We start from the raw sequence: 13,457 nt of genomic DNA on the forward strand, positions 1-13,457 counted from the left end.
TAATAAAAGTTGTCATTTATAAACTTTAACGTTATAACGTATAAACGTTGTCTTCTTCTCATTGGCCATCATAGAGGTGAACATGGGGTCTTATCTGTCAAAATCTGATGGAACAGGATCATCTTCTCAGCCATTTCCTGATGGTAAGCCTTTATTTTATTTTTGTTGAGGAAAGATTCATCAAAAATGGACACATTTTGATTGATGTTTTTAACAGATCAACACTGCAAGGGTTATTGGTGAACACTGCACTAAATAGCACAATGCCATCACAACAGAGTAATACATTACAAACAGATAATAAAGTGCAATAAAAGTACAGCAGTCCTACAGAGTAAGTGATGTGTGATAAGCTGTAAAAATACATGATAAAGCTAGGGTTAGTTTGTTGTTAGATTGTTGAAATTTGTGACTTACCTATTTGTTGCTGTTTTACAGAATTTACCAGAAGGATCGTGATTTTGGGAAAGACTGGAGCAGGGAAGAGCAGCCTCATCAACACCTTTTTTGGAAAGAAAGTGTGCGAACCAGACCATTCTCCCACGTCAGGAACGAGTCAATGTCAAGCAGCGTCAGGAACAGTTGACGGGAAAAACGTAACCTTCATTGATACTCCGGGTTTTTTTGACACAAGRTGTGAGAAGGAGATGAAGGCTGAGATCGTGAAGTGCGTCATAGAGTGYGCGCCGGGTCCTCATGTTTTTATCATCGTGCTCAGGGTGGACAAATTCACAGAGCAGGAGAGGGAAGTCATAAAGAAGATGACCGATTATTTCTCAGATGAAGCGCTGACGTTCACCACCGTGCTCTTCACTCATGGCGATCAGCTGGCTGACGGAACAGAGATTGAGCAGTTTGTCAGTCAAAGCAAAGAACTGAGTCATATAGTCAAGAAGTGTGGTAATCGCTGCAACGTCATTGATAATAAATACTGGAAGAAGAGCCAGGATGTGTACAGGAACAACGAGGTCCAGATGAAAAAGCTGCTCGACACCATGGACAAGATTATCGAGGCAAACAATAAAAGTTACTACTCCCAYGAGATGCTACAGAAGGTGACCAGAGATTTAGAACAAGAGCAACATCGTATAAAGCAAGAAAACCCCAACCTTTCACCACACGAGGTCAAACAGAAGGCAAAAACTGTTGTCCAAGAAAGGTTCTTGACTTATGTTTTGAGGACCAGCTCCAAGGTCTTGTTAAGAGTTTTCCTGGGGGAGGATGTGTTGAAGCAAGAGCCAGTGTTAGCCGCAGGAGTAGCATTGACAAAAATAGTGGTAGCAGCCGCAACAGGAGGAGTGGGTGCAGCTGAAAACACAGAGGCAGAGACACCGGGGTTGTGTAGTACGGCTGCATCTGCAGAGACAAGCTGAGGAGCATTAAACTGACTCTGCTGACAGAGATGAGAAGCAGCTAAAGTTCTGAGATGAAGTAAACAATATAAAAGCGAGTCCTGTTCTGATAATATCTCATGAAGTTTGCATCTTGTCAGGGCTTAACTGGGTACTGCAACAAGTCCTTACTGTCAAAGTCAAACTTTACTGCATTTAAAAATGCTAACAGCTAATAAAAAGAAAAGGAAATGCATTTGTATTTAACTGTCCATAATAGTAGTATCTCACCAGGCTGTGACTATTTGGCAAACAGCGTTCATGAGGGCATTTCCAGCATGTCTTGTGACATTAGTGATAGTTCTAAATGTTCTTCCTGCATATGTTGCAGAGGCTTGCAATCCCATTGCGGYATGGTGGTTCAGTTGGTAGAGCTGTTGCCTCCCAGATTGAACCCCGGCCAGAAAMCTTTCTAGGTAGAGTTTGCATATTGTCTCTCGGGTTTCCTTGGGCATTTCCTCCCACAGAACAAAATCATGACTGTTACTAATTGGTCTAAATTGCCCCTGGGTGTGAGCGAGAGCATGAAATATTTTTTGTCTCTATGTGGTCCTATGGTTTCTATGGATGAACTGGAGACCTGTCCAGGGTGTACCCCGCCCCATTGCACAATGATTGCTGGATGAGGGGCCCAGTGACCCTGACAGGAAGAAGCAGGTGAAAAGATAATAGATGGATGGAAATTTTCTCTCAAAATAGTCACAGTTCACATTCAAAGCAAACCAAGTCCAATACAATGTGAGCAGAGAAAGGCAATACAATGTGCATGACCAAGAATGTGGTTTGTCCAAAGCCTGTCCAATGACAGAATTTTAAAACATTATTGAACTGTCATGGAATTAATTTTATTTTATTTGTTATTTAACCAGGCAAATCCTAGCCTGGCCCTTACCTTCCTACGCAGTTTAGCTCAATTCTACAGTAGTTTCGCTTCACTGCTCMATCTGAGATTTCTCCCATAGACAAGGATTTCTTTGGGAGCATTTCATTCGGGCCAATCAGAGAACAGAACGTCAATTTTCTGCGCAGTGTCTGCTTGTAGTTTATTTTACCTGGGCCAATCAGAGAACAGAACGTCAATTTTCTGCGCAGTGTCTGCTAGTTAGTTTAGCATACGGCAGTGGAGGAAGTGAATGAAACCAGTCCGTGTTGATAAGACTTCCAAATTAAATTAAATTTGTCTGACAAAGCAGCAGCTCTCATTTACAGTCGTCTCGTTCGGTTCGGTACTTCTCTCCTCTCAGTAGGGTTGTTTACAGCGCACGCAAGTTCCAGTTAGCTTCTTAGCTTAGCCTCCTTCACAGTGGAGCTGGCACTTGCTGTCAACTGATCCAATCATTTTAAACTTTAGCAGAGGCCACGCCTCCAGCAAGAATCACTTCTCTATAGGCAAGAGTCCAGACCTCTGTATGAAGCAAAGTGAAGGCCAAGGGTCTCGTTTTTACCAGGCTAGGCAAATCCCATTGAGATCGCAGATCCATTTTGCCAGGGCAGCCTGTCCCTGAAAGCAGCCTATTGTACATGTTTTTGTGCTGTGGAGGAAACCAGACTACTCGGASAAAACCCACACAGGCACAAGGAGAACATGCAAACTCCACACACAAAGACCCGATAACCGAACGAGGGATCGAACCCAGGACCCCTTTGATGTGAGGCATCAGTGCTAACCACTGAGTCATTATGCTGCTCAATAAGTTTTGAGCAGCTGAATTAAGTGCTTCTTTGTGAGAGATACAGACACTGTTGGAGTCAGAGTATATACAAAAATGCTGTTTTTCTCTTTGACTGTTCAAAGGTATCCTAGAATTTATTTTCTATGGTTTATTATGACTGAAAGAACAAGATCCCTGATACAAGTGGCTGAAATGAGCTTCCATTGTAAGGGTCACCTCCCTTAAGAGGTGCTCCAAGCATGCTCCACTGTTAGGAGGCCCAAGGGAAAACCCAGGACTTGGGATTACTCATCCCAGTATGAACTGGAAAGTGTCACTGAGGAGAGGGATGTCTGGGTTTCTCTCCTGGACCTGTTGCCTCCATGACCTGACTTTGGATATGCAGTAGAAGATGGAGATGGTGGATGGTTCATTTTTCATAGTTTTTACAAAATGACACTGAACACCCTACGCGTGTGTGTCAGGAAATGTTTTTTTTTACTGTGTTTCTGAACTTGACAGAACTCCAACTCTTACTATAGCAAAGACACCAGGTGAGAGAGGAGCCCATTTTGAACTTATAAGAAAATAAAGCTTTTTGGACAAAGAGTCGTCACCTGGGTCTTACAGCTGCAACATACAGTATAATGCTAAAAGATACTTCACAACAAGTGTCATTATGTATGTCATTCCTGTCTATTTTAAAATAAAGTAATTCAAACTTGTCCCTTTTAACAAGCTTTGTAGTTTAGCAAGCTCTGTTCACAAAAACKATTTTCCAAAACTTGTTAAAAACACATCTTGTCACAATTTATGAAACTAAACTCCGATGGTTCGCAGCTCTGTGGGATACTACCTTAATGGTCAGAACTAAGAAAAACGATTGTCTTGAAACTTGCTCATAAATGTTTGTCAACAATGTACAAACACATTGTTTAATTAACTCAGCTTCCTTTCCTTCCTGCTTCTGTTTCTCACATGCAATGATATTGCATGTACTTACGTACTTTTGTATAAAATACTGGGTGATCAATCATAATTGAATTAACCTTTTCAGTATGTTGTAAATTTAAACTAGTAAGTAACTTTTAGTTCAATTGTTTTATTTAACCAAATTACTTTTACTCATCATACTAGCACAGTAAAAAAAAAGTTGTTCCAATGAATTTGTTTTGTGTTTTACTTTTCAGTTCAGTTTTGGTCAGTTCAGTGTTTTAGAAACAGATGGTTACCTTGTTGTTGTGGTAGAAAACACGGCACAGGTTATGCATATGCAGCTTAAAGTCATAACTTGGGCTCCTTGAAGCATCTGGTTGGATCTGTGTCTRTACAACAGTACACAAGTTTGTTTTATAACACATTTTTTTAGCAAACTTCCAAGTATTAAGGGTGGTTGAAGACTTCAGCACAATAATCTAAGTTTGAAAGTAGTTGCAGAGTCACCGGCATGTTCACATTCCTGCCTCACCCTGTTAGTGTTGCTCAGGTTGTCAGACCTGTCTGTTTTAATCTAAATACAACCGACACCCTGACATGCTTTGTTTTGTACTTTTTACTAGTTATACTTGCACTGAAGCCACACACATACATAGAACAGTGTTTCCAAGGGTGGGAATACTGGGGGATGGAGTGTGTTACACAATGAAACATAATACAGTTCTGAATGTTTCAGGTTACCATGGTTCCACAGTACCTACTGGTACCTAAGAAGTTGTAGTATTACTACCAGCAGTGCTTTTCCCAATAAAAAATCAGCTGTGCAAGTTTTTTTCTGTGTCTATCTCTAAGTTACTGTTRGTTTCAAATCAATAATGTTATCTAATATTCTGCCTTTATTCAACAGTGGTTCMCATTTTTGATTTATAAATATCAAAATCTGCTTTCTAAAGTCAAAGTTCTGGAACTAATAAAAAATCAAGCAAATCCTCAACAAAGGATATTAAATAATTGAAATTAAAGACAAGCAGCTATAACATCCAAATGACTGAGGTAACCTTATAGATGCCCTGACAGTGGAATAGCACCATCTTCCTTCAGTGTGCTCCTGAAACCTTAGTACAAAAGATGCTGTCAGACGTCATAACTGCCTTMGTTTATATGTTAAGCAGCAGGGACATGACYCGGGCTTTTTACTTWAYTTTTTCCTGAGAATTACCTCACATCAGTGGGTAGAGTCAAAGTTGGTAATGACACTGACAGAGGATGCTGGTCTCGTTCTCTCCCGTCTACAGGACTGCACATCAGTGCCTGTTTAGCCTTTAGCTGCACTGCTAATGTTTACTAAATGCTAATGAAGATTTATTACTAAAACTCATCATTACATACATTCACAAGCTGAATGTTGTCATTGGTCTGTAATAAYCTTGAACCAGAATCATTATGTAAAGATAAACTATTTTATATTTTACAAAACTACCAAGAATAAAACACATCAAAATACTTGTTAATACTTAATACTTAGACTGTATTCCAATGCAACACATTTTATGGGCTGGGTCAAGATTGACTTCAGTTTCAGATCAGTCTTTTAAAATAGCCATTTTATTCAAATGAACAAGTTCTTAACAAGTAAAATAAAAATAAGCTGATTACAACAACATTCTTAGCAACAATTCATCATTGCAAAACACATTTTTAGAAGGTGTTTGTTGAAGAATTAGTCCAAAAACTCATCAGTGTACATCATTCATTTACTTTAATATGACTAACTAGAGGCACTTGGAGAATACCTCCATCCAAGACTCCATGYAAATGAGAGTGTGCAGCTGCTGAGCTGCTGGATTGGCTGTCACAGTATGACATCACCATTAAAAAGCAGCCTCTGGCTCTGTTCTMAGGCCCTTTCCCAATCAGTGGCTACACACTCGCCCTACTCCCTACAAACTAMRCTCGCTGKGAAGCCCCCTCACAGCTGAACTGAGTCYCCTTGATGGTGCTGTATASACCCTCCGCTTTTGAGACGGGCTCTCCTCACACCACCGGAACAGGAAGCTGTCATCACCATGGTAACAGTCCAACCTCTGGCAGCGACTGATGCTGGAGAACAAACGCTTTTTTTAATAGACCAAATAAAATATTTAATTAGGCCCACATTTTAGAGAGTTTTCAGATATGTCTGTATTTGTAACAAACAGTGTCTTAACTTGTCAAAACAATTCAAGAATCAAGAATCAAGAATCAAGAATCGTTTTTTGTCGTTCAAACACAACATCAAGATGTAATGCAGAACGAAATTTGCAGTTTTGAACATCCGTCCGGAGGAACACATACACATGACAGACAAAGGAACGAATGTCCAGGGCCCTGCGCAACGAAGTGCGCTGCCTTGCAGTTTGGAATACACACACACATAGGGAGGAGGAGTTAAAAAAGAACTTTGATCTTATGTTTAACAAACATAAGCACGCAAGCATTGTTTAAAAAAACTACTCTGCAGATAGAAGCAGAGGCAGCAAAGCAGGGAGGGGATGCGGGGGGTGGGTTACAGGACAACAAATATGGACGGGGGAAGGGATTGTGGAGGAACCGGTGAYGTCAAGGGCAAGTGCCTGCCCCTTACATAGACCTCCATAGTCCATCTGATGTTATCCCACACACACACAGTTCCACAGTCCATATCTCTGTATAGAGTTCAGTTCTCTATTCCAACTCCATGGCCTTGTTTGGGGACAGACACAAGATAAAGGATGGGGGTAGGTAGGGAGGKGAATTGCWCTTTTAACATTTTTAAAATCATTTATTTACTTTTTCTTTCTTTTTTCTTTTCTTCTTTTTTAAAATATGGACCAAATATGTCTTTAATAAAGTTTGAATTGAATTAAACATGATTTATGTGAAATTATATTTGTTGGTGAGGTGTTTACTTAGTAAATATGTGAACAAAACATATGTGGAACTTATATTTATACGTCCCATGCTCCATGTCGACCACTATTTGGTGCTGCACCTGCTGATCAAGTCTGACTCTCTGTGGAGGGCTTAATAAGCCACTCCCCCTCGTACCTAACTGGTTTCAGATGGGACTTAATATGGCCAACCCTCCACGGGAACGCACAAACTGAGTGAGTAGGGAGTAGGGCGAGTGTGTAGCCACCGATTGGGAAAGACCCTAAGTTTCTGTTTCTGTTTGTGCCAGATGGTGATCTGCTGCTTTGGTGAATTTTTCAGATCACTACCAAAATTTTACAAGTTGTTCTTTTGGACAACCACAACATTTTCTGAAAATKTCATAAAAATCCATTCATAACTTTTTAATCAATCTTGTGCAAATGAAGATGGACTAATGCTTCTTTTCCACTAGCACCTCTACAGCACAGTTCGACTTGGCTCTCCACAGTTCCAAGGCTTTTGCAACTAGCAGGGATTCATGGAACCGGCCCCTTTTTCAGAACATACTTTGTTGCGGTTCAAAGTGTACGGTGCTGGCCTGAAAAAATGACGTCAGAAAACTGTTGGTCACTGATTGGTTGKGGGTGGAGTCACTTGTTCCATCTCAAGAGCCACCCTCACATAAACCTGATCCGTTTGCAATAACAATGCTACATGTCCTCCATTGTTTTGTATCTTTTTGGGGTCTTCTTCCACTATGTTTAATGGTGGCTGGCAAATAGCCTAATGGARAATAACTGCCACCATCTGGTAAGGCGTGTGGCATCAATTTTCCTACTTTAACAGAATCCATGCTTCTAGCAGGCAATAGTTTYTCAATAGCCAAGAGTGCAGACCCTCTGTACGAAGCAAAGCAAAGAACAAGGGCCTGGTTTTTACCAGGCTAGGGAACATGAAAACCCTTTCAGAAAAACCTCAGCTAATCAGCAGAGTTGAGCCCTGTAGCAACAATATTGGGTTGCTCACAGAGGAGACATTTATAAATTAGATTTTTCTCACTAGAATAACGAAAAAGAAAATAAAAGAAATCAGTTATACCTTTTCTTGTGAAAATCCTTTTTTTATGTTAAATGAAATGTTCTTATAATGTGTTTTTTTCTGTTGTAGATAATACCAGTTTAGTGTGCTTGGACACCATGTGTTTGACATTCCATCCACTCACTACCAAAAAACAAGTCAGACAGGTAATAAAGAACAAAGCATGAGACAAGTCAGAGCAAGGGAGCGAGAGGAACGTCTCAGAGACGATATCGCAGCGTTTTCAACGTACAATCCTGTTTGAGGCAGCATGGCTGGTAAGTTCAGCTTATTCCTTCCTTCCATCTTAGACAATCTAAAATCATTTTAAATTCAGATTTTAGTACACTGAATACAATAAAACATGTTTCAAATGCACATGTTTGTTATAACAGTAAAACAGCTTGGCAAAACTGTCTTAGCTCTATTTTCTTCCATCACCTGTGCTCTTATAGCCACAATTATGTCATTATAGAAGTTTTTGGAGGTGCAACTTTTCTAAATGTAAAGTTGTAAAAAGCAGTAGTGAACTAGTAAAATGTAAATTGTACGATTGACTTTTTAGAAGCTAGAGTGGAACAGCTGCTAAGCACCTTGTAGCAAAACAGTTCTGGGGCCTTTCTGCAAAGTTTAAATGTCTTCTCTGTGCATGCATAGGTTTGTTATGGGTAAACCGGTTCCCTCTTACAGGTCAAAAACCTACAAAAAGTTGACTCTAAGAAGTCTGTAGACAACTGCTTCTGTATTCATTAGGGTCCACATTACTGGTGGCKGACATCTTTAATTGGGTCGAYKCTAAAAGTTAATCCATTGCTTTCTTTTAAATCTGTCAAGTATTTYGCTAACAGGCAAACAAGATTGACTCCAATAGGTAAAGCCAAACATTTTTAGTGACAATTTCGTGCAACGTGTAGCAATCAGAATATGTGCTGAGAATGCCTCTCAGCTACTACCACACCAAGTTTCAGCTCAGTGTCTGTAAAATTGWATCAAAGACATATTTTTTGTTTTCAAAGGTCAATCGTCAGTGCCCACCTTCAATAGTTAATCAGTTGTGCTGTGTATCTAATGGTTGGTGTTTCTTTTAAATTTTGCCACAAGAAAAGGAAAAAATGTTGCTAACAGGCACTTACCCAAACACACACAGGCAAAAACATTATCTTCCACCTTTCAGCAGAAGGCACTATAGATAAGTAGTATTTTATACTGATGTACTGTCTTTTCTTTTCTCCAGGGCCGGCCACGTTTAGGATTCTCCTGCTGGGAAAAAGTGGAAATGGGAAGAGCAGCTTGGCGAACACCATTTTTGGAGAGACCCTGTTTAAAGTGAAAAACTTCAATGACTTGAACACTTTTGTTTCGGAAGCAAAAACTAAATTCGTTAACAGAAGAAGCATCACTTTGATTGACACTCCTGGTTTCTTTGACCAAGGCAGAACGAAGGGCGAGGTAAAGTCAGAGTTAATGAGGTGTTTCATAGAGTGCGCTCCTGGGCCCCACGTCTTTCTGATTGTTCTCAAAGTGGAGAAGTACACGGAGCAGGAGCAGGCCGTCACCAGTGAAATACTGCAGTATTTCTCAGAGGATGTCCTGAAGTATGCTGTAGTGGTCTTCACTCACGGTGACCAACTCCAAGAGGGCATGAAAATAGGGGAGTATGTCAGTCAAAGTGAAGCCCTGAGGGGTTTGGTGGAGAAGTGTGGCAGTCGCTGCCATGTTTTCGATTGTAAATACTGGAATAAGAACAGTGAGCAGGAGAACGACTACAGGAGCAACCAGTTCCAGGTGGGCGAGCTGCTTCTTACCATCGACAAGATGCTGATGGAAAACACCGGAGGATTCTACACCAATGCGCTGCTTGAAGAGGTGGAGAGAGAAATACAAGAGGAGGCACAGCGTTTAAAACTGTCATCTAACAACACGTCAGAGGAGGAAATCAGACAGCTAGCTAAAACCAACATCCTAAAGAAGCAGATGAAAGGAACTGCACTGTGGATAAAAAGTTCAGYTGGGGTGCTCATGGGTTTACTTGCAGTTTGGTTTATCAGTTCTAGAGTCAGACAGACATCAAGAGTGGATGCATCTGTAGCGACAGCTGGAGAAGCAGTAGTTCCTTCAATAGTGAAAGCATCTGAACCAATAGCTTCATCAGCAGTGGAAGCAGGAAAAAAAGTGGGTCAGAGTGCATCGCTGGCRTTCAGTGGGATTTTTCAGGCAGCTAGAGAAGGACCATGGGTCTTGCATAAGGCTTTTACCTCCTTTTATSACAGTACATATGATCTTTATTGTTCATTTGTATGAACACAAATGTGGTGAAAACCAATTGGTATTATTAATWTGTAAATACTTGACAAATTTCAGCTTTTTGTTTTTCATAGACTCAAATTTAAAAGGTTTGTAAAATTTCAGAATGCTTTTATTTTWTTAACATATTGCTATGCAACATGTTGAAACTCCTGTGTAAAACTGCTGTATATAAACTAAAATAAAATAAAATAAAAGCATTCTGAAATTTCAAAGGAGCTGTATGATACAATGTATGACTTTGTATGTGTGTTGTGGAACAATAAATCTGGTTTTTTTCACGCCTTCACAGTTTAAGCCACAATGTTACCTTTGATTTTTAGTTTTTTGGGGGGCTTTACAGAATGATTTTAACTAAAAAGGAACACTAAAATAAGCTTTGCATGATTTTATTGACAATTATTTTTTGTTTTGTAGCAAACCACTTAAGTGTTCAAAGATTTACAGACTTTATGCCAGTGGTTATAACCAGTGTTGTATAACATACCTCTAAGTGATACTTGAGAGAAAGTACAAGTGACTTAACTTGAGTTACTTAAATTTAATGGTACTTAATTACTTTTAGTTAGTCTCCTTTAAGAATATTGTGTAAACGTCACTTCTGCCACATGTTGAAATTGCAAATTCAAACACTTGGAAATRGACACTTTTTAAAAATAAATTAAAATACTTCTATACTGCAGACGTCATGAGATCGCAGCATTTTACAACCCAGCTGATATGAAACCACAGACAGCAGGTCAACAAGAAAGACCAGGAGCTGAACAATGGCGCTCCTAAATAGATCAGTGAAAAATGCCTTGATTGATATCTTGATCTGATATTTGCAATCAACTCGGGACGTCACTAGTATTAGGGCCTAAGCTAAGACTATTATGTGCTTAGTGGTGGCTATGTCCTTGTAGCAGGAGGCTATATAAATTCTAATGCCAGCTATGATCTGATTTATGATAGGCCTTCACTGGTATAACTGAGAGGCCAGTGCTGGCAAATGAGAAGCACACTGTTCATGTTTTAGCATTGGATAAGGTAATGTCTAGCTTGTCTAAGCTGGTCACCGACTTTATTAGATGCATAGAATTTTAATTTTGGTCCTAATACCACACCCTACTCTAGAACAAATACAATTTTTGTGTTGTGTTAACTCAGGAGAGTTAGACTCAGTTACATAAGAGGGGCAAAATTCAAAACTTGATCCAAGTCAACAGTCTTAGTCAATATTTCTAAAAGAAAATCTTGCTTTTAAATTCCATATAACAAATAAAAACAGAGAAAAACCTGAATCATAATCCAGCCATCAGTTAAAAAAGGTAACCSAATTACTAAAAAGTCAATTACTCTCATCAGAAAACTGCACTATGACAAGAACAGAAATTATTATAAACTATTTTATATTTAAAATACTGCATTTGGGGCCAGATAAAATGCTAACAAGGGCCAGATTTGGCCTGAAGGCCTTGAGTTTGACATGTGTGTTCACTGATTGTAATCCAGCCTTAACCTCTTCTATCAAACCAAAAATGATGACATTCATAATTTGTTGCAAATTTTGTTTACATTGATTATTCTTTTGTTCAGTGTTTTATATTTTTTTTGCTAAAATTAAAATAAAATATTTCATTRTGATTGGTTTCAGTGACYTCAACAACTCTAAAAACAATACAARAGAACAGTTACAATTATCTTACTTCAATGTTATTATGATAGTGAATGAAAAGTTGGTAACGTTTCACATTGAAGCACAAACTTCCAATTCAACTGGCCAAACTGAAAAATGACATGCAGGAAAACTTTTATTGGTTTTTGCTACATCCTCTTTACTGAAAACAATAATAGTAAGAAAAAAATGCCATTAAGGCACTGAACAATAACTGCAGCCTACATCTGTTATCTTTGATAAACGCATCAGGTTAAGTATAATTAACCAACAAGCCAAAATATCAAAGCATCGAAAGTGCAGAGAGTATTTTTCCCAACTTATTTATTTATTTATTCAGATGTATTAATGTCCTAAATAAAATTGCTTGAAAGCCAATATTATCCTACATTTCATATACATATTAAACTACATTTCCCATAATGCCTGTCCGTATTTTTACACACCAAAGTTGGCGGCATCCCACCCCTAGTTGGGGCTGCACAGGGTTCCAAAGTAACCAGCAGTCTGCAAAATTCACTGTGTAAAATCTCAGTTTAGCTGCATTTTCGTTGGCTGTTATAGCTGTGTCCCAGTTGCACTGGGAAGTGGGAATTTTCCACTTACAAGTCATAAAACTGAAACGCCCTGCCAGTTCCCTGTCGGAAAGTGGGAGAGATCAAAATTCAAGACAGCACCTACTCACCACTCAACTTTATTCTATAAAGACACTTTTCTGTTGCAGCAAGTGGTTTTATACTGACTCACAGAGTTCAGAAACACTCCAACAAACAAATCCTAATTAAAATATTTAGAGTTCCTGCAACTTATTTTTTCAGGACACACCTTGAACTAAAATGTCTTATTAATTCAGTTTCATTAAAGATTAATTGTGTTCCTGAAGGTGAGTATCGTTGCCAAGTTATTTTGTTCTATTCACTTCCACACAAAGAAACCTCACTCCACCCTTAAACTGAATAAAAATGTATCCTCCCATTTATATATGCTTTTTTATTATATTTTATTGGTTTTAAAAAGAACCTCAATGCTTAAAAACACATTTCCTTACATTCTCATTATAGCATTTGAGCACACAACTCCAAAGAAGGCTTTTATTCACTAAAGAACTAAACTAAAACAAATAAATACATTTACTATCTATAGTAAAGCCAGATTCCAATCAGAAAAGTTGAAAGAACCATTACTACTTCTAGGTGGCGTCAGTGTTGACAACGTCAATATGCAAAAGAACCTTCTGAATGTGGCTTTTTTTCAAACTATTTTAAATTTACCCTTAATTGTTAGCATTAAACTTTACGGATTAGTTAAATGGCAATGACAAAAAAAAAACAGATGTTCAAACCGTTATATCATAGTTATAATATCCTATATAATTATTATTATTTGGTCAAAACGTTTCTTTTTGTTGCACACATTGATACAGTCAGAACAGTTTTTTCTTCACTTTCTAATTAAAAACAAGTATTTCTTGAARAAATGTCTATTTCCTGCCATACTGCGTGCCAAAGGGGGAAAAAATCTTTTGCAACCTGTTAAAGCTCAAAGCAT

The 13,457-nt window shown here is 38.7% G+C and overlaps 1 protein-coding gene across 1 annotated transcript in view; it reads left to right on the forward strand.

Moving 5' to 3' along the window:
• The window catches only part of LOC106528599 (uncharacterized), an 11,986-nt gene extending 1,411 nt beyond the window's left edge, over positions 1–10,575 (forward strand). Inside the window, exons 2-4 of the mRNA XM_014023813.1 lie at positions 75–143; positions 439–1,368; positions 9,183–10,575. Of these exons, the coding sequence (XP_013879267.1) occupies positions 83–143; positions 439–1,368; positions 9,183–10,249 (2,058 nt within the window). The 5' untranslated portion in view covers positions 75–82 and the 3' untranslated portion in view covers positions 10,250–10,575. The remainder of the gene's footprint in view (positions 1–74; positions 144–438; positions 1,369–9,182) is intronic.
• The last annotated feature ends 2,882 nt before the right edge of the window (positions 10,576–13,457 follow it).

Source organism: Austrofundulus limnaeus, unplaced genomic scaffold (assembly GCF_001266775.1).
Source record: "Austrofundulus limnaeus strain Quisiro unplaced genomic scaffold, Austrofundulus_limnaeus-1.0 Scaffold392, whole genome shotgun sequence".
In the NCBI taxonomy this organism is placed as follows: Eukaryota; Metazoa; Chordata; class Actinopteri; order Cyprinodontiformes; family Rivulidae; genus Austrofundulus; species Austrofundulus limnaeus.